Consider the following 22,132-nt stretch of genomic DNA (forward strand, 5'->3'; position numbering starts at 1 on the left):
CATATTTACAAGCGTAACTGCTGCCTGACACCAATCTCTGCAGGAAAAGACATTGCTGGGCTGCTCCCGTTGGCTTTGCAGTTGCACATCCCTGCTAAGAAATCTTTGCCAGTGGGAGTCATCCTCAGGAACAAAATACCTGATGCAGGTAAGCGTGTGTTTGGCTAAAGGAGTCCCCCCCCCCCGCAGGAGATGCCCTGAGTGCTTGCAGCAGCTCTGCAGTCATGAGCTGATGTTATTCATAGAAACAATTATCAGATTGGCTCAACAAGTGAGGACAGGCATGCAGCTAAGTTGTTTTTTTTTTTTTAAGTAACTTTCACTGCCAGTATTCATCTTGCCCAGTAAGAAACTAAAATCAGAATATTATTAAGGAAAGACAACAGAAGGAATAAACCTTATTGTTACTGAGCTTCTGGGTTGGAGATCTGTCTATTTGCACAGGCTTATAGAAAGCTCTTTGAGACCAATTCCCATTATCACAGGTTGCTCTGATCCATCAAACTTCGGATACATGTTTTAAACCCAATTTTAAAATGAGCTAAACATTTGCAAGGGAGATGCAGATCCTTCAGAAAAACTCACTGAGGGGGATTGCTGTGCAGTAAATGTGAATCTCCTCTTCTTGGATGCTTCTCGCAGGTCCTCTGAGAGATCCCAAGAAGCCTGCAGGCCGCTGGTACAAGCATCAGAGAGCAAATGACAATCCTAGAGAGCAAACCATCTCTGCTTAATTATGGAAGGAGATGCGGGGACACTGGCAGTGCCATTTGACTTCAGTAGTTCTTACACTGGTGTAAATACATGAGCCTGAACATAGGCGTTTCTTTATTTAAAGCAGCAGGAGTTGAAAGACCCAGAATGGTACAGAAAGTGCAGTTCTGTGGCTCAGCTCAGCTTCAGGCTAATTACTGAAAAAATAAGCAAACACACCTGGGAAAGCAAGATGACAGGGCCTGGAAAGTTTTGCAGGGACTTACAGTACCAAGAGTTCACTTGGAGCAGAACTTGCTACAGCAATTGTGTTCCTCTGTGGTGGTAAAGGAAAGCTGCTGCAGACCAGCTACCCGAGTAATCGCCTCCTTCAGAGGGATGGAAACGCCACGCTTCGGAGTCTGAGCAGTGCAGGTGCCTGGAAGCACTCTGAAAACACGATATCCCTCTGGAAAAATGTAAGTATTACTCTTGTCTGAACAATTATTCACTCAAAAATAGTAAGGAGTGGCAGCAGTGGATACACTAATGCCTAGAAATGTAGAAGCATTTTGCAGCATTTCATGAAGCATTTCTGGAAGTATTTAAAAGACGTGTAGATGAGGCGCTTAGGGACATGGTTTAGTGGGCATGGTGGTGTTGGGTTGATGGTTGGACTTGATGACCTTAGAGGTCTTTTCCAGCCTTAATGATTCTATGAATGTTTCCCTTCTTTCCCTGCCCTCTTTTTTTCTCCCAACAGGCCTGTATGTTATGTCCTGTAAGTCCTGTAAGCCTTATTCCTTAAAGAAAGAAAATCACCCTGGTTTAGCTCCATGTGTTCCTGCATGGGACAGGTGGACCGTAGCACACTTCTGTGACCTGCTAGACCTCTGGAGGAGGGACGTTTTGGGAAAACTATCTCCATTTCTATCTCATGTCTTGTCTCACAGGGCAAGAGAGCTGTGGTTTGTTCCTGGATGGAGAGCGGCTCATGTGGGGTGCCTTGACTGGAGAGAGGCTCATGTCTGGGTGCCTTAACTGGAAGGCTCTACGGGAGCAGGAGGACCTGCAGAACCATGCGCTTCCCAGCCACACAGGGCTGGCCGGCGGCTCTGGCCAGCGTGTGGAGGCAGAGTGACCACCATGCTGCAGCCCTCCATTGGGAAGCAACAAGATGCCCGTCTGGGACATCAGGTACCTGTCGCATAGAACAGTCCAAAGGCTACCATGCTATGGGTTTGGTTTTTTTTTTGTTTGTTTTTTTTTTTTTGAGAGCTTTTGATGGGTTTCTAGTCTGTTCTCTCCAGTTGTTTTCCAAAGTGGTAGGAATTACCAGTTGGATTTAGTCTATCAGGAGCCATCTCTGCCTTCCTCTTTTTCCCATCTGTAAAAGGTGGATGTTTCTGGGGCCACTATAAAGATTGACTAGATAGGTCTGTATCCTGAACTCATTTCTCCCAGTGACTTCAGTGGGATGCCCAGCCCAGGACAATGGCAGGATACACGACCCTAAACATTTCTGCAGCGCTTTGAAAGATGAAAAGCAGTGACTTTTATACCTATGTCAGTGTAGGGGCAGGGAAACATTTCATGATGTTTATAGCAGACATCACGGACATTACACATGAAAACATGGGAAATGGTGCACTTTTCTTGTAGGGAGATAATCTTTAATAGATGGCAATGAGGAAATAAAAGCATTCGTACACAACAGCCTACCTCACCGAGGGGTATGTTTGCCTGAGTAACATGGCCTCAGCCACAGATGTTTCCTCCAGAGCCAGAACTGCTGCATGGGGCTGTTCCTTCTGAGGAACCGGAATGAGAGAAACCCCAGCACACGCTTTTCCTCCCCCTCCTCACCCGTTGCTGCAGTTGTGGAGAAAAACGCAGCCCCAGTGCTAGATTTTTCAATGGAAACATTCCCCTAAAAAACATTTGTTTCTCCCTTTGGAGCAGTAGAAGACGATGAAATAAAAAAAAAAAGACAGACACGACTTGAAGACAGTGTTTAACCATCCCTTTTCTGAGATATTTTATTGGTCTCCAAAGATAACGGGCTAAAGCCTCTGTCGTTAAAGACTGCTTTCTGGGAAGGGATCAGGAACTGATGGGCATGGAGATGCTAGATGGGGACCTGGCTGTGGGACCCGGGATGGGGCTTTACTCTCTTCCCACCCCAATGGTGAGGATTTTTTTCTTCCTTTTTCTCTCCACGGAAACAAACGATCTCTGACTCTTGTCACTCAGAGAAGACTACACAGCAACACGGCTTGTTTACTCGCTGTTGTCTTCGGTGGATTGAAGCTGTGTGGCCTTGCCCTTGTTCCAGGAAATGCATGGACATAGCTGTCTGAAGGAAAACCCTGACGACTGTATAGTTTTCAGCGCTGAGTGGCAGTCAGCCACCTCGCTTTTATTGTTAGCGGATTACAATGTTGCCTCACTGCTCTGTGCCACACACCACGCTGTGACTAGTGTCATTCAACAAAAGAAAATCCCCTCCAAAGTGACCATGTTCTCCAGCCTAATGGATCTGGTAGAGGCTCCATTCATCCAATACTGTTTTCTCTTCGCATCTCTCCCACAAGCGAGGACAGGAAGAGGGGCAGAATCATGCTGGGAAGCTCATGTCCATGAGGTACCACCTAGGGTGGTCGCTGCTGGATCCCACACCTCCCAGCTGCCAGCAGAGCGGAGCTGGGTTTGCTCGCACCAACCAGCCTCCGGAGCTGTTCAGCATCTTTCCCCATTGAACCCTCAAAAAGAGGGGCATGCAATAGCAACATCCTAACTTGTTTGTGCCATGAAAGGAGCTGGAAAGAATGCACTGAACCACATGACAAGCGAGGACATCAGGCTGCGCAGAGAATAGAAAGACCTCATTTTTAATTACTTCTGAACAAAGTTGGCTCACTAAAGTATTTCCCATTGTACTGCTGAACTTTTCTTCCCATCACACAGCAGTGAAACGCAGGCTCCTCTGCTGCTGCAAGTGAACTAAAATCAAGTCTGCGTTAGGGATCACTTAATTTCCTATTAAAAGCAGACTACCCATCTATCACCAGCATTTCAGACTTTTCTGCAGCATCCAGGCACTCTGTCATTCTGGATGTTTTTGTCATGAGAGCCTTAAGAAGCAAGGATGTCCCACTGTCCTTACAGAAAGAGACTGGGGTTAAGTGCTTATGGATACCTTCTCCCCATTGCTCCAGGCATGAGTGGTCACAGAAAGGCCATTACAGAGAGCCTCTGAAGTCCTCGACTTGCTTCAGTCACAGCAAGGAAGAGGGGATGTAAGGGCCAGTATCTACCTCAGATGAGGCATCTCTACGTAGACGTAGCCTGGTTCAACCTCGGTGCTAACAGCAGGGCCACAACCACAACAGGTACAAAATGAAGAACTACTGCTTGAGTAAAGGTTCTTATCTTTAAAGCCTGTTAATTCAGACTGTTAATTCTTCAGGGCACAGACTTTATGGTTTGACTGTCAGTAAAATACCTTGCATCGTCTTGGTCTGGGCCAAAGTAAAACATAAGCAGGCTTCAGTTCCTCGAGTTTCATTATGAGATCAGAGTCCAAGGATTCACTGAAATACATTGCATTTCAGAGTTCTGTGGATTTAGAGAAAAGTCAGAAGTGACTCATGTATAACTGATGTCTTCCTGAGCATGCAGAGAGCCTGAAACAATAGATCTAAGAGAAGCAGACTGCCCCATTCACTTTTTCTTCAAAATCTGCTGTTTCCTCAAGTAGGAACTTGGTCAGCCCACAAGAAAAAATCCACATCATACAGCTAAAGACACCAGAAAGCCATGTAGGCGTGTGCCTTGGGCAGTCTTGCATTATTTAATTAAACAGCAATTTAGCATCTTACATCGAAATGTCTTTTAGCTAAAGATGAACAACTTTCCAAACAGCAGTAAGGGCCCCATCCTCGTCACTGCTTCCCTTTCTGTCCAAGACAGAAATTGCATCGACCTCAGAGTGCACAGGCTCAAACTCCTGCTGTGTGGTACATGATGCATTTCAGAAAGCACAAGCTATACCCTCTTCCTCACAGGTAAGCTTATAGAACAGCTTTGCTGCAAGCCACTCTGCTTGTTTGCAGAATGTAAATACTCAAGTTCTTGTTTTTCCTGTGGGAATCCTATAGCAACCCAAAGGACTACTGTTTTGCTTCCATGTAAGCCCTTACTACCAACATCCGCAGAAGCTCTGAACCCTGGTGAGCCTTCTGCAGCTTCAGGCTCTATTTTCAACAGCTGCCTGTACTAATTCCTTCCCTGCAGGTTGTTGCTCTTGAAGCAGAGATGACAGAAATGAACTTATACCTTGCACTTCAGTTGCTACTGATTCGCTGAAGCTGCTGGTGCAGATGGGTTTGCAAAAGGCTGCCAAACTCTGACCTGGAGCTGCTGCTACCTTGAATTAAAAACACACTTTAACGACTTTAAGATGGCAAGGCCCAAAAGACCTTGCTGTTTATTAATAACTTGGATCAAAAATGACTGCTTAAGTTGGAAAAACATTGTCATAGCATCATCATCATTATTTCAGTCCATTCAAAATGCTAATGTATCGTGCATTAGCTTAAGCATATAGTAATTATTTTTCTTCTCTGAGCCTAACTACAGTCACACACCTCTGTCTGGTTAATATCTTCTCCATAGTGTGGTTTGGACTGTTAACTGCCTGTTGGGAAAGTAACAAGATATTAGGTAGTACTGTGAAATGTGGCCTCACAATACAGGACAGAAAAAAGTGACAGGCTCGAAGAGAACTGCAGAGATCTGCCCACCTGGATACAGACCGAGCACAGCTCACCCCGCGGGTTACAGGCAGAACCACAACTGCCAACAGAAAACCATCTAGACATGTTTTTCCAAACAGAAGTGGCCACTGACCGCATACAGTGCTGAGAGCAAAGCAAGCAAACGTAACACATTTACATATCATGTATCATGTAAACCTATCTGCGCTGAAACTTCAGATGTTAAGAAAGGAAATAAGGCAGAGGATGAAATTCCCACAAATTTGATCAGAGAAGGCTGGTTCAATCTGTAATGCAACAGGGGAAGTTTGAGATGCTGGAAGTTTTCACCAGCAGAATAACTGCTTTTTAACTGCTAAGGTCACCTGGGCATCTTCACCAAAGCAAGCAATATTGCAAGAGTCAAAAAGAACATCAAATGATCACGTTACTTAATTTGCCATCATTTGGAAGGGGAAGGCAGTGATGTATAATTATTTTTTTTGCTTTTCTTTCCTCTGCTTTCTAAGCTCATGATGTAATGAGTATGTTTAAGTAGTAACATAACCCCTGACTCTTACCCTTGAAGCGCACAACTACTGAAACAAGATGCAGAGGACTCCGCAGTGCTTATGTTTTAATTCAGACTAAGTGATATTGAAAATGATTTTGAGCTAGAGAAAAAGAGAGCATTTTAGAGCATGGCACAATTTTTTTTTCAGAAACCCCTCCTTTGTTGACCTTACAAGAAGTTGAAGCAATGCCTTCCTTGAGCCCCCTCATGATAACGATGAGAACTTTTTATTTAATACTGTAAGAAATGTCTGACCCTTGAGGCATAATAACGTGCTTAAAATACACTTAACAGTACCCTCTGGCTAAAAAAAGTTTCCAACTCATACTTAAAAAAATATCCATTTAGATGCTTACTTTGACTATGTGCCCAGCATCAATGGCAAAAGTGCTTCTGTTTAGAAAGGATGGTTCAGCCAAAATTCAACTTGTTTTTCAGGAATAGGAAGCCAAAGAAAAAAAAATGTAATAAAAGCAATATCACTTTACACCTAAGTGAACGTTCGTGGGTGTGCAAATCTTACTGTTACTAGTACTTGATAGCACTTTCACAACAAAATGTTGCCAGTGCTGCTGTCTAACCCTCGTCACTGGCTGATGTTGTGGGTGCAGGAAGACCACACTGGTGGTGACAAAGGCACAGCAGGAACAGGCTTTGTTACTATCTCCAGTAACTTTTCACACAACTCCATCCCAGATTAGGCACCCACAAGTTTTGACCGTGGTCTGCCTGCTTTTCATTTCCACTACAATGATTAATATTAATGTCATTTCACAGAGGCAATAGAATCACACCAAATTATAAGAGACAAGACAATCAGGAAAAGCATCTATTTTATAATTATCTGCATCCATCAAAAAGGCACCTGAAGTGTTTTGGGGAAAAGCAGAGGAGGAAATTGGTCTTCACCTTCCTATGCCAGACTGAAATAAAAAATGTAAGGTTTACAAATGGCTGAATTAACAGAACAAAGCTGAGAAAGGGGCTTCCATCTCTTCCACCTGATGTTAATAGCTACTACTAGAACTCAGTGGCTGAGCCAGTGTTTCCACAGCTGTTCTTCAAGAGCACAAAGAGGGCAATCTCTCTCCCCGGCCATTTTTATGAAAAATATGCTGAAAACTCCCAACAGACAAACCCCATTTTTTAGTAAACAGAACTGTAACCCTTAAGACAGATTTTCTGCAACTGGCTTTTAAGCTCACGAGTACAAATTTGCAGGTACAACCTTTAGATGACAGAACATAACCACCTCGCTACATATGGCTGCGCACAGCTACCAAGGGGCAGGTTTTTGATCCAGGCTTAACAAATGTACGCACCGAACAGCAAATCAACCCCCAACCAATGAAGAACAAATACACAGAGTGTGGATACTTTGTGGATAACCGTTTAGAGAAAGGGCCCCTCTGTCATCCGTCTTGACAAATACACTTTGCATGTACAACTGCAGGAATGAGGCAGGCAAGTCAGCTGTGAGATGTATGCCTCATTTGTTCGGAAAGTTGGCTTCGCACTTTGTTGTTTAGCCTGCAGAAATCAGAGGATATACTAATATCCTTGAAAACTTAGGTTGGCTTCTCACAAAACAATGAAAACACGCCTATTTTTTTCCTCTATTCATATTCATTTCTGACTATTGATTTCTACTTGCCCTTTGTTTCTCTGATTCTTGGCCAGCTCAACTCGCAAAGTATTACCCCCGAGGCTCAAGCCTTTCAAAGAGGATACAGCACTCTCTGCGGTTGCTTTATCCTTGTAATCGAGAAAAGCCCTGTGCTGCGCTCCTTGCCAATTCAGTCGTAAAGGAGTTGCATGGAATTCCCTTAAAGCACATTTCAGCTCGCTCACTCGTATGCTGGGAGGTATGTTCCCCACATACACAGTAGTAATCATGCCAGATCCCTCTAATCTGGGACTTAAAGAATCACTTTCAACATAATGTTGTCCTATTTGAGCTGAGCCCATTGCAGCCTGCGGTCTTGCATTTTCAGCCATCGCCTTCTCCTTTAATGCTGCTGGTGTGTTGGCATTTGCCAAGTCTGAATGTTCATCTTGGAGGGTAACATCCTTGCCAGTCTGCTTCTCTCTGTATCGAAGACTCTTTAGGATGGGGATTTTTTCCAGCATCTCATAGCTGACCTAAAAAGGAGGAAGACAGATACAATTATGAGATTTCTCTCCTTCCAGAAAAAGGAAAAGACCATCAGGACCCATTTGTGCCATAAGAAGAGAGGAACCTTATTATATTGCTACCATTCAGAGTGCCAGAGCATTCAAAATGTTACTAATTGCTGGCCCGATTCTGAAGTTGCTCCCTAAATACACACTGCAGGACAAAAATAAACATTAGTTATTCTTTAAGCAAGCAGCACAATGTAGATCCAGCAGGAAAATCAAAACCAAACTCAGAACGATTCGATTTCGACATTTATTTATCAGGGTGCTTTCAGATTCGCATCCTCATTGTTATCCCTTAATATTTGCTTTGACCGAAGGCCTGTGCTCCTGCTCTGGCAGAATCCTACATGCCTACAATTCATCAGACCATCAGGCACTTTCATTCTGCAGACCTCCTTGCGCTCTTTTCCCCCAAAACAGGATATCCCGTAGGCTGGGTCATACAATGGGGAGGGACGATGGTGTTAAGTTTGCAGCTGGGGAGCGTGCCTTGTAACGGGGCTCCTATGAGTGTGGGCCCAGCTGGAGGCACGTTCTCTGGCTGTGGTACATCACCACAGCCTCCCTCTTGTCATCTGACCTCACGCACCACTCGCAGCTACTCATCGGATCCCACACCAGTCGCTGGGTTGGATCACAGAACGGAAGGGCGCCCGGACACTATACTTCAAAACTGTGAACCCTCTATCCCTCCATCCATCCCCAGTTCATAAGCAGCTTTTCTGGAGGGGCTCTTCCTCTCAACAGCTGAACCCTATCCATCTCAGGCATGAGATGCCCCAGGCTGCACTCAGTGACTGGCAGGAAACACAGTGGTTCCCTAGCTAATGTGGTCTAGCTCTTGGCTTGCAGACTGCAGTTGGAAGGAGGAATAATTCATACTTGGCTGCTGGACAAGCAGAACATCCATCAACACAAGATCCAATTCTTAAATTTAGGGAGCAAAACAGAGCCTAGGGAAGCGATGCCTGAGCTAGCAGAGACCCAAGCTAGTGGCCCACACAGTGTGAGAGCAAGCCACTCTAGCAGGGTACTGCACCCAAGCTTATGAGCCACTACTTCTCTGCAGGCTGTACTGGACTAGCACCAGCATATCCTGGCTAGAATATGCCTGCAGATCTCCCAGCTCAGATCTCTCTCATCTCAGAGCCCCTGAATTCCTGATTCTACAATTACAGAGTGCGTTTGGATCTGGCTGCACCACATGAAGTCTAAAATTTACAGATCTCTAGGGAGAATAGCCCAGCTCTGAAGTGACCCAAGTAAAATCAAAGACAGGGTGGGGGCAATGTCAGGTTTAGGCAACAAGAAAGCCAGTCAGCAGAAGTCTCGTCAATGTTCCCAGGGCTCCTCTTCTGAGGAGCGAACAAGCAAGTTTTATTTCAGGCTGAAACTAAATAAAAATATAATTTACATAAAGTCTGTCCTAGCTCTGTCTTGTTAATATAATATCAAACAGCATAGGACTTACCAGTACGGGCAGAGGCCACCTCCATTCTGCCACACTGCAGACCCAGAGTCAAGGTGTTTGGGATCAGGCTTTTTAAACAAGCAAACTTTATGACTGAGAACTATTTCTGAACAAATCTGGCCTGATCTGGCAGCCAGTACAGGGAGGCAAGGACTTCCTCTGGGGCTCTGGGAGCCTCTGCACTCTGAAAGGTACATGCCATTTTCAGATTTTGAAGAGTTATTGCTCTGTGGATTCTTGGACTGATTAGTTTTTCTCAGCCAAGAATTCAGACTGCTGTGTTTGACAGCAAACTCCCCTTCCCTGGGCGATACAACATCAAACCAATGGCTGAAGCCATCTTACTTTGTTTTTACTGGCCAACAATTAGGAACATTTGTTGTCCTCTGTCAAATTTCTATGTGAAATGTAAGCTCTATGCTAATTAAACCAAACAGGAAAAACATTTTTCTATTCTCATGCAACTAATCACTCCTGAGCCCAAAGCACAACCTCAACCTATTACCAAGTGTACGTACAGTTCCTTTCACCCTGAAATTAAACTCAGTTCCCAAGGCATGGACCGGGTATTTAGTTAGAAAGATCAATGCTACCAAGGGCAAACCCTCATCACGTTGTAGATTAAGGGAACCAAAGAGATGGGCACTGAAAGGATGATCTCCAGAACTCCCAGTCTTTCAAGGACAAATCGAGGAAAGGAGTTGGATAATCCAAGGGCCAGCATACTCTCTAAGAAACTTCAGCTGGCTGGGCTTCAACATGGCCTCTCCTCTCACTCAAGTGACCAGTAGTTTTTGGCATCTGACTGGAGCTCTTTGAGCTACCGTTTCAGGCTCCCTGCAAACTCAGGAAGATGCATTTACAACAGCATATATGTCTTCATAAGGGCCACGAACTAGTTTTCTATAAAAGCTGAAGCTCTGCTCATCAAACACCACCCCACGAGGCAAACCTATCATTACCTTAAATTCAGCCCTCTGTAGAGGTAACAGTACTGAAGCAACAAAGGCAGTTGATTTGGCACTGAGATTTGTTTGTAATAGAAAACATTCTGTAAAAAACCTACATTAGACAAGCTCTGACACTGTCAACTGACATCCTTCTGCCACAAAAGAGAGACAGAGGATTTACCTTAAGGGCTGTTTTCCCTGAGGTCTAGGAGAATCTTTCAGCTTGGCCAAAGTTTTAAAATCCTTCCCTATTTTTCCCCACTTTTATGTCAAGGAAAGGCAGAAACTCAGTTTGGGATTTCAGAGCTTCAATTCAACAAACCAATTCAGTACCTTTTTTGGGGTGCAGGGGGTGAGAGCCAAAAGGGCAAAGGGGGCAGTGGGTGGCAAAGAAGAGGAAAAAGCTTGCTCTGCTCCGTTGCAAAATAGCAAACAAAAGAACTCTGTGGTAGTACAATGTGTTGCTAATTACGATCATGCAAAAAGTTTCTTTTGTCTTGTGAGCTGTGGAGGATTGCAATGATTTATTTCCATGTGGAAAGAGGCCAAAGATATTCCTCCTCTCTTTCAAACAAGCTGCACGTTTCTTGGTCCTGTGCCGGCTGGTCACTCCTCCCTAGTCTTGCCTACTGCTTTAGGCTAAGCCAGGATGCAGGGGACTTGGGTTCTACTTGGGATCCAGTTATGTGGACCTGGGCAAGCCCAGTGGCGGAAGCTTCTTCCCTTGCTCCCCCCCATCCCTATAAAGTCAAGGCCAAACCTTTTATTGATGTTTGTAAACTTTGTATTGAGTGTTGGGATTTAGCTAAATGATTGGCTTTGGCAGTGAAGCCAGCTGAAGAAGTTTCCTATTATCCCTTGACCACCAATTCCCAGGCCAGTTCCATACTTCAGCCCTCTGGGGTTGGCCAACAGAAGTGCTTGTGGATCTGCGCTATAAACTCAGTAACTGAAGTGATTCAGGTTAAAAATAACTCCACCAAAGGCAATTAATCATTTAACAATCCTGCCTACTCCCTGCCATAGCTGGGAGAGCCTTGGGGAAAGAAGACAGCAGGGTAGATGAATTCTTCTGGCACACAATTACCAGGCTATGGGAAAGGAGCTGAGAAGGGAAATGTGGCCCCTTTCTGACAGAAACCTGAAGAAAACAGAGTCTTGGATGCCGACTGCCAATACAAATCTCCCAGCACTTAACCCTGAGCATCCACTCTTACAACACCTGGTTTGGTCCCAAAACAAGGTAGTGGCAGATGGACTTCTGCAACGTCTCTGCTGGAACATCGGGGCTCTCTTCAAGCTCTGTTATTCCAGAACAGTGAACGTAGCCACTTTCAATATTTTGCCGGGGAAAATGAAAGATGTGTTTGTCCTCTGACAGAATGAGTAATGCTGACCCCTGATACAGCACAGGCCAAGCCAAACACCACTTTGATTTCCCTGGCAGCAGAGGCGGTGCAGTTCTGATGTACGGCAGATGAGGGAAGGACAGCTATAGATTGGAGAGCACTCTAGGTCCGGTATTTAATTCTGCTTCACACAGCTATCCATCTGCACACACCAACTGATATAAGAACACGTGGCTCAAGATGGAGACAATGATGCTGCTGCCCTGCCCTGCCGTGGAAGGCTACAAAGAAGACCAAACAATCTTTATTACAGCAGATCCACCCGCCCTTCCAAGCATTGAGGCTGGTAGGCAGAAGGTGTTTGAAAGATTCATCTTTGCCCACCCTAAGGAGTGTGTGGCCCTAGACTCCTCATAAAGGCCTCCAGGACAGAGCCCACTTCTCATGTTGTCTCCTTAATCAGTTGCTTGTTTCAAGGAGCACTGAGCTCACAGGGGTTTAAAGCACAGACAAAGCCAAGACAGCTAGGACAGGCCAGCACAGTCGAACATTTTATCATTCATTTGCACAAAATGTCCAAATATGTGCACGCAATCCGAGGGCATATTTCTGGGAGCTGGCAGCCCATGGAGTCTGCTAGTGTCCCTCAGGAGAAACTTATGCAACCCACATTTGGAATCCATCAGCAAAAACTGATTCCATGGACTCTGCAGCAAGGGTCAGATTTGCAAAGGTGTTGAGATGTTTAACCATGTGTGGAAGCATGCCCTGCTCACGCTATCCCTCCAAAAAACAAAATAAAACAAACCTTGGCTAAACTGACAGTAATTTTCTTCTGATGGCAACACTGTGTCCCCGCTGAAGGTTTTGCCAGCTTCAATGTGTGAATTTTCTGAGCTTTAAAACAACATAATTTTACTTTCCAAATATTCTGTCACAGACCCAAATCAAAAGCTGTTTGTTGTCAGATAGTTTCCATCTCTGCCACTGCGTACTAAACTCTTTCAACATTAGACCCAGGGATTCCCCCCAGTTCATTTCATTTTGGGAAAAATCTTTTCCTACTTCTATAAAATTCTCAGCAAAAGAATGATTCAAGAAACAGAAGGAAATGCTTGCTAGAATCTAGTGATTTTTCCACCAACTACTCTCATTTCCTTCTTTGTGACCCCATATATTTTAATTGGTCTATATAGTTTCAATTTAAAATAAGCACAGCACAAATAACTTCATAATTGTGACAAATATAATAGACAGTGTCACAGATAAAGATCACAGCTACCCATACAAAATACTAAATGAGAAAGTAAGTCGTTTCATGAATTTAGAGTTCCCAGAAACAATGGGTTAGATTTTCAAGACAGATGAAGCCAAATAATTCTCCACTGGCATCCAAATAAAGTTTTCCAGAGTGCTGAGCTCTTAGCAGCTCTTGCTGTCCTCCAAGAACACATACAGATTTCTCAAAACCCTGAACTCAGATGCAGAAAACTTACCCCCACACACACTCTAGTACTGCCTTTGTATTTAGAAGTGTTTCTAGAGTGCCTAGCACTGATATTCATAATGCTTCTTTGGTATTAATAATATTGTAGCACTTATACTTCCTTGGAAGTCTTTAAATGAGCATTTCTGTGACAAAAATCACAGCAAGTAATTCACATCTTCCTATTTGGAAAAACATACTACCTCGACAGCAAGAAATAGTTCAGCTAGAAATTCTGCACTGAGAAGAACCGAAAGGAGGCAACTGAGGGCAAGTCACACCAATTACCCAAAGAAGTGAATCATTTACTCACAGAGGAACACCTATTCACCCCGTCCCCGTATCTGACACACTCCCTTCCTTCCTACATAGCACACAACAAACAAAAACACTCCAGAAAATGCAGTACCCCTTTGAGCACAGAAATCTAGCCTGGAGACATGCATTTTGTTTGCTGTATAAGTACCTTCTTACCTCTTTCGAGCTGAAAGCAGAGTGTACGTATTAATGGATATTTATCCTACAAGCTTCAGGAAAGCACATCCTTTACAACAATGCTTAGCTGTAATCCCATGTTTGCCAACACTTTTAATTTAAGCTCTTAAATCATTGTCTTGGCTTGATCCAGCCATGTTCCTGAAGGATGAACTTTTTTGCTATGTATTTTACACATCACACATCTTAACAATAAAGTTAAGCTACTTTCTGTTAACAAAACACCATATTTAGAAGTGGGTTATTTATTTACTCACTACCTCTTGGTTCATTTAGTTTTGCTCTGAGGAACAGGAATGCACCAGTAAAGCCAGGATTTGAAGGAGAAAAGGATGTAGAGAAAAGGATGAGCAAAGGGTGTAGAGGCAGCCAAGAAAAGTCAAAGGACAAATACTTAAATAACCCATATCAAATCCTGCATTTTTAACACCCTGTTGCTTAACTAGACCTCCCACCTCCAAGACCCTCTGTGCAAGAGGTGATCACACAGTCACCACCACAACCACAAACATATACAAGTCACTCGGCTCCCCGTGAAAGAATAATGCTAATTTCTTTTTTCTTCACATAGACATGACACTTTGTTCTTGCCCCAAACCAGCAGAAATGTAATGATTATCCCTGCCCTGGCTAGTATTCTCCAATATTCTTATCTAATCAACACATGCTCTGAAGAACAGCCAAAAGCAGTTTTAGGTGTTAAATCAACATTCAAATAAATGCTCAATTGTGCAACGTGCTCCGTTTTCAGTGAAAGCTGTAGAAGATTCAGGAAGAGCTGTATTTTTCAGACGACGCCACTAATGTAGAGATTACTGTAGAAAAAAAGTTTCACTGTCTCATGCAAACTGGCTAAAGTCAGTGTGGCGCAAGCTTTAGATACGACTCTACAAAGCATCTCCTCAAGCTTTAGACACAAGCACAAAGGAGCTGTGGCAAATACTTCATTAGTTTATGAGGTGTATATTGTAACACTGACCTTGATTTTTTCTCTAAAAAGCAAAGAAAGGCAAAGGTAATATCGAATTTGATACATCACTTGGGACTGACTGACTTCTCATGAGTGGCAAAAGTTTCACAAAAATTCAATGGCCCCTGCAACAGACTGTGTTCCCCAGACCTTTGAAAAATGTTGCTGCTAAAGGGAATCAGACAGAAAAAAAAAAGGAAAAAAGTGTTAGCAAGGCCACTTACTGAGATTGAAGTCTGACACTAAGACAGACAGACTTGATCAAAAGTATGTTGGCAAGACGGAGTACGAGGGGTAGGCCTTCAAAACAATTACATTCAATAATATCCTAAAAAAATTATGATTCAAAAATAATTCAATGGAAAAAATGCACTAGTACAGACAGAGCTTTTATTTATTCATTTATAACCTCAAATCCGCAACCACAGGCAGGGTAAAATACTCTCCCACCATAGGAATAAAAATAGCACTGGCTAGAATTGTTTGTTGTAGATACATTACCTTGAGAAATTTAACTCTTTTTGCTGGTTGGCAAGTGCTTAACAAACAACTCTTGATTTCCCTAGAAGTATTCACTAATAATTCCTCAGTGGTTTCTGCAAGACATGGGTATACTGTTCCTCATTTCAGTGTTCCCACTCCTCAATCACGCGGGATTGCGTCTGCTCCCTAACGGGATGATTTTAGGAATGAAAATCTAATGACAAAGAAAAAGTTTTCCCAGCATGAACTTCCAGTAAAACAATTCACTAAATGCTTTTCTGAAACCATTTGTGAAGCTGCTAAAGTTTCTGACAATCTTGGGAGGGGAGGCCAAACCCATAAAACAGTATTTATCAATAACGATTCATGATTTAAAGCAGTATAAAGTCACTATTCCTCCACCTGAAAATGAGCTCCAGCCACAAATCCATCTCTCCTTTGAAAGTTAATCCCATACATCCACCATGTAAACAGCAATGTACCAGCCACTAGGTCATGCTTTCCTTTCACAACCAGAGCAGCACATATTCCACCCATTCCACACAGCCTAATGCCATAAAGTTCTCTCTATAGTACTCCATAGAGTCTCCAGAAAAGAAACAGAGCCAATTTCAATGAGCACTGAGGAATAAAACACGTACGGTGGAGAAGCCCCTCAGTTTACATAGACTATTATACCGCAACCTACTACAAGAAATGATATCCATCTTAAAAATCCACAAACGATGTTTCCAGTGACTCTCACCCTATAATCCATTTGATACTGCAACCTCAGCTTCAATAATGTATTTCTCCTCCTCACCATTACCACTTAAAACCACACTGAACACATATGCTGTTGTTTTGTTTCACCTGACAAACACATTTGCTCCTTTTCCAAGTATTTCTAATACAACAAACGTGTTTATATGTAAAAATGGGGGACTTATCAACAGAATGGCAGTACCAGTAAGCCACCGCTAGCAGAGGTAACTTGCCTTATGCCATATTATTCCCTGAGGTTTCGGTCGCTTGCAATTTGTCTTGATAGTTCTTGTTGGAGTCAGTATATAATCCACAGTTAAATCATGATCATCAAGAAGCTCTTCTGCTATGTCAACCACCTACAAGGAACAAGAGATTTGGTAAATTCTCTAAAATTGTGCACCATTCCTGATGTCTCACAACGTACGAAAATCTGTCAATGACAGTGGAAACAAAGCAAAGATGCTACACCAACATCAAGTCTCTTCTTCAGACATACCATTCACTATCTCGTCACTTGCGAGTGGATATTTTAACTTACCTGGCAGTCATGCACAATAGTAATTACAGGTGTATCCGCCTGCACTGCACCCATTGACACCATCATTGCATATTCCATATCTGCATAACCTTCCCCTTTTCCAATTCTCCAGCCTAAAACACACAAATGCAAACAGTGATAGTAAACACAGACACAGCAGAGTGGAAAGGCTGGTAACTGTCAAAAGCACGCAATTAAACTAAGCAGTCTGCAACAGATAAACCAAGCAGAGAGTTGTAACTCGGGAAAAATTCAGATCAGTGTCTTTCACAGAATGCAACTTTCCTTGTAATCAGCACTGAAAGTAAAATAAAACATTAGTTTCAATGAACTCCTAAGGGATCCCAGGAGCCTCCCATTCAGAACAAACCAAACTCAGTCCAATTCAGTTAAGATAGAAGCCTATCTACCCATTGTAATTAGAACCCTCTATTCATGTCAAACATAGGTAACTTCATGTGGGTAAAGAGGAATCTGGGTCACACACAAAGAGCATGTTATTTTTAGGCAATGGATAACGTCAGTGGAAAATTTTTCACCACCAGTAGGTCTTCAAAATACTAGAAAATGCAAAATCTGATCCCCAAATAGGTACTGAATCAGCAGCTGTAACACATGTCCTTTCACACACCCTGTGAGAGCAGAGCAGATCCTCTGAAGAGGGAGCCCTCTGATTCTTTTAAAAGAAAAAAAAAAAATTGCTTGCCTGAATAGTTCTACTGAAGGCCAAAACACTGGCCTGCATGCTCTAAACCATGCTGCTGTCTGCCCACTAAGTCCTGGTGGCATTGTTGTAAAGCAGGCATTGATTCTTCCTGGTTGGATTGGGATCAGTGACTTGTCATACAGAAGAGACAGAACTCAAGACCGTAATTCAGTTCCAAAGATATGTTCGGGTCTGCCAAAAGGAACACGTAGTGTAGCCTACTGACATTGTGAACTGTGACTTAAGACCCTTCTCCTGAAGAGCTTACAAGGCTTTATCTTACCTTTTTCAGAGACAGCCACTGATCCTACAACAACCAAGTCCACTCGTGCTTTCCCGTCAAGACCTACAGGCACACTGTAGTCTTTTATACCCTGCAAGAAAAACGTAATTTTCAGTTCGCAGAGTGCAGTCTTCCAACCAGTGAGGCAGAAATCCAGACTATTTTGATAAATCCAAGTAACTCCCCACATTTCAAAGTGTTTCTTCCATGTATAGCCAAGACGTACATGTCTGAAAAGTTATCCTCTAGGGAATCCTAGAATACATTCCCTACTACAGTGACAAGAATTTTGGCACACTTCAAGGACAGCTAAGGGAGGTGGGCACTTTTCTAAGCAAGGTTACTTATTTAGGATCAAAAAACCCATTATTGGACATCCATTTCTAAAAATGAGGGCAAATGACCGTTCCTACCCTACTACTATTACTACTAACTTAAAGTCATAATATGTAAATTCATGCCCATGAGGAATATCAGAGCACTACAAATCCTTAAATTAATTCTCACAAAGTTAATTTAGACACAGACAGCTACAGCATAAAGATGTTAAGCTGCTTGTCTGAAGTCACACAAAATGCTTTACTGAAGCACAACCAGATACACTCTCCATTTCACACCGCATCCACTGCACTGCCAGTTTCTCCACACCTTTATTTTTAAAAGCACCTTCCAAAGCTGCCTACCTGTTCCCCAACACTACATTCCTCAACACTTTGCTGCGTGACCATCATTCAGGATGTGCCACTGCAAAGCTAAGCCATCTTTACCATAACCTTCTATCTAAGACACTAACAAACAGAAAACCCCACTCTTCCTGACAAGTGGAAGGAAAAACCTTACATAGCCCTGTCACCTTTTTTTTTTTCCCCTCTCTTCCCCATCATTCCCACCCACCTCTCTTCAGGCTCCTCTTTAAAGAACACATCCTAACAAAATTCTGTACAGAGCTGCAGAAATTAAAAATGGTGTTTACTTGGGCTTTCAAACATCAGAGGCTTAAAACTTTTTGAAAGATATCTTATGATTCATTCACTCTTAATACATATGTACAGCGTAATGTAAATCCTCCTCACATGAGCTCAACTTTGTGCTAAGTTAATCCTCACAATAAAAAGCCAAATATTTTCTGTGTAGAGCACAAAAAGATCAGTAATTTGTGGCTGACTATCAGTCATAATGCTCATTATCCACTTCACAGCAGCGTGGTAAGGATTGTTTGCACAGTGCTTTGTAAATACAAACTGCTAATAGCATTTATTCATTAGTACGCCTGGTTGGGGGAAAAACCAGACACATGGTGGTAAGATCACAGATCAGATATGAGGCCTGAAGCAGGTCAAGAGAAAGGTCTCTTTCAAAAGTGCTCTTCAACCCTGAAAAGCTTAATTAGTTAATGACTTTAATAGAAGTTCCAACAAAGAAAGTCGCTACTAATTACCATCCATTTACAACCCTCAGTTGTACACAGGATTACTGTAGAACTTTATTGCCCTTAGCAGGAGATAAAGAACGAAATAAAACCTACGTGGCTGGCCTATTCGTTTTGTACAAGTTACATTTTCACGTCAAATAAAGATGTGTATAAAATAATGCAGGTTTCTCTGCCAAATGACTTTAGCTATACAGTATGATATTTTAACACCAGAGGGCAGCAACATACCACGTTTCAAAAGAAAACTGTTAATACATTTTTGTACCTTGGTTGATGCAAATGACAGAATTAATGTTTCTTTAGACTTAGGATTCTGAAAGAACTGATCTTTCCTATTTAGTAAAACCTAGTATTTTCTTGACCAGATCATGCAAAAACTGTAAACACTAAAATGTTCCTTATAGGGTTCACTAGTTTAGAACTGCAGAAGAATATAGGAGTACTATTTATTAGAAACCTAAAGATCTAAGTCACCTAAAAAAGTTGCTCATAATGTTCTAAAAGGCATTCACAAAATATCAATACCATTCTGCTAATAAAATAGAGCAGAAAGACTAAATTTCCTCATGACTTAAGTACCAACAAAAAAAATATTAATGGTGGATGTGTACACAAAACTAGGAATAACATACTAGCAGAACAGTATTTTAGGTAGCATCTGGTTTTCCCACCTCTAGCTGGACTATCATAACACAACACTCTTCTATAAGTTAATTCAGTCCTCCCCCATTCTTCATTCCTACTTGAGACGTAGCACATATTCGCAGGATCTCCTTAGTTGCCCCTGAAGGTGGAACAATCTTATTGAACAGCCCTGTCCTCAGACGTGGCGTGGGAACCAACAAAGTCTTCCTCGCCTGTGTAACAAAAGAAGTTATTACATTAAAAGGAGGTGGGCCATTAAAGAAATATTTTTACTGTCCCATAGGTCTCCATGTGGTCAATCACCTTATTTGCTACAGAGTAGTTAGCATTGTTGATTGTATAGTGCTTGTAGATGAATCCCCTCCAGTATAGCAAAATTCCAGTCAAGATTTTATTTAAGAAATAGATGGCAAGACATATGTATTGATCTAAAGTGCATGTCCACAAATAAGCTACACATATAAGCATAGGTCTGAGGTAAGTCTGTCACACATCCATCTGGTGATAAACGTAAGGCAGTTTGAGGCAAGGCTACCTTACATGTTTCGGGGAATAGGAATACAACGACGGTGAAACGGCTATTGCTCCACAGAAACGTACTAATTTCCCCAAACCCTACCAGCACCTTTGCGATTTGCCAAAAAGGCAAAGACATCCTTACATGAGCAACCTCATGAGGCTTAGGACCTGTAATGCTCCCACCGGAGAAATGGCAGGCATTGGCCATGAGGTGCCGCCAAGCACTGCGCTGCTGTCCCACTCTCCTCCTCGGGGGTGCAAAGGTGCTGATACCTGCAGCGCAGCTAGCCGAACACCTTCTAGAGGCTTGTCGGGATCCACTTTAATCTCACTTGCTCTGTTGAACACATCCAGTTCTTTAATAGAGCAGCAAGCCTGGCGAGACCCCTGCGTGAAGAAAGGAATTGAGAGAAGAGAACACGTTCACTTACTTCCAGCGTTAGAAAGCGAGCGTTCTTCTGGGGAGCATCGGGATTTATTTTTACAGTATTGGCAGCTTTGAACTCCTGTAAGCACAGAAGCCTTGTCGCAGCATGGGAGGCACCCTGTTTTCGTAAGATATCAGTGCATCACCAAGGAGTTCACAGCAGAGATGGGAAATTTACAGTCTTTCATCCTGTAGAGAGGCTGATTTCCCCAGATTTTAAATATAAGGAGCGTACTACTAATTTTGTGATGTTTTCTACGGGAAACTCTCACATACCGATGTTGAGAGCTTGACTTAGTTTCTTGTAGGCCTCAGAAAAAGAGGGGATCCAAGTACACTTACTTTGCCTGACTTCACCCTTATTCACACCTAACTCAAAGCTGGAGACCAACTTCCCTTTTTAGTCAACGAATACAAATAGATTCCTTTAAACACAAGCCATAGTCAGAGACTTTTAGGCGAAGACTTTCTGGACAAGGCTCTCTCTTTACAGAGACTATACTGAACTCAGAAGATTCGCTTCTTAGGGGCGTGATAAAGCCTCAAGCTTCCTCCACCAGCTTCAGCACCTATTTTACCTCAGCTCCAAACTAAGGCAGAATGTTTCTGCCAGTCCCTTGAGTAAGAGCAGAGCCAATCTCCTAATGCTGCTCATGGGCTAAAACACCCAACACACAACCCCACAATGCCATTTTGGTCATCACTTCTTGAACATATGGCAGATACATGGCTGCATACCTTCAGCTTGGATTAAAAGATGCAGACGGTAAAGTGGTGGCCTAAGCAACTAAGTACTTGAAAGCCCTCTTATTTCTTTCTCCCACCCATCAAACCAGGGACACAATGAAGCCGGAGCAGGAGGAAGGGTTCTCCCACCACTGCCCAGCAACACTTTGCCAGCAGCAGCTTGGCCACCATTCAGCAGCATGCTGTATGTTCCCAGGCTAAGTCCTACAAGATGGGTTTCCATCCCAATGGACCTGCTGAAGACCCCGGGGAGCGAAATCCAGTTTCAAATGCCTCAGTTTCCTCACACATAAATACATTTATCTCATTCACAAAGTGGTTTTGTATCCACCCATTAAAACGCAGCACACAGCTGCCACGTCTTGTCAGGCCGAGATACGTGCACTTCTTTACTCGCTGTAAATTATATATGCGTGCTGTTTGCATGGTGGCGTTTTTCAGAGCTCTGCCCCCCTCCACCGCCCCTCACCACCCGCACAGCCCGCAGGAACCTGCGGTTCACGGCTGCCTGTTGGAGGGCTGCAGCGACAGGCGGGGAGCAGGCAGGGGAGCTGGGGAGGGCGGGCCCTGCCGGCCTGGGCTCCGGAGCCCGGCGGGGCCCGAGGCTGGGGGAAGAGGAAGGAAACGGCCCAGACCCGCAGCCGGCTCTGCCGTACCTTGAAGTTGGGGATGCGGCGGT

General features: G+C 43.3%; 1 protein-coding gene across 1 annotated transcript; it reads right to left on the minus strand.

Annotated features, from left to right (window-relative positions):
- Window positions 1-7,500: 7,500 nt before the first annotated feature.
- MTHFSD (methenyltetrahydrofolate synthetase domain containing) lies at window positions 7,501-22,127 on the minus strand (the record flags this gene model as incomplete). Its single annotated transcript, XM_009585528.1, has 7 exons — window positions 7,501-8,166; window positions 16,387-16,512; window positions 16,695-16,807; window positions 17,684-17,774; window positions 19,859-19,972; window positions 20,553-20,666; window positions 22,110-22,127. Coding segments are annotated over 7 exons (1,092 nt in total), but the record flags the coding sequence as incomplete, so codon positions are not given.
- Between the last annotated feature and the right edge of the window lie 5 nt (window positions 22,128-22,132).

This window comes from Fulmarus glacialis, unplaced genomic scaffold (genome assembly GCF_000690835.1).
Source record: "Fulmarus glacialis isolate BGI_N327 unplaced genomic scaffold, ASM69083v1 scaffold16829, whole genome shotgun sequence".
NCBI lineage: Eukaryota > Metazoa > Chordata > Aves > Procellariiformes > Procellariidae > Fulmarus > Fulmarus glacialis.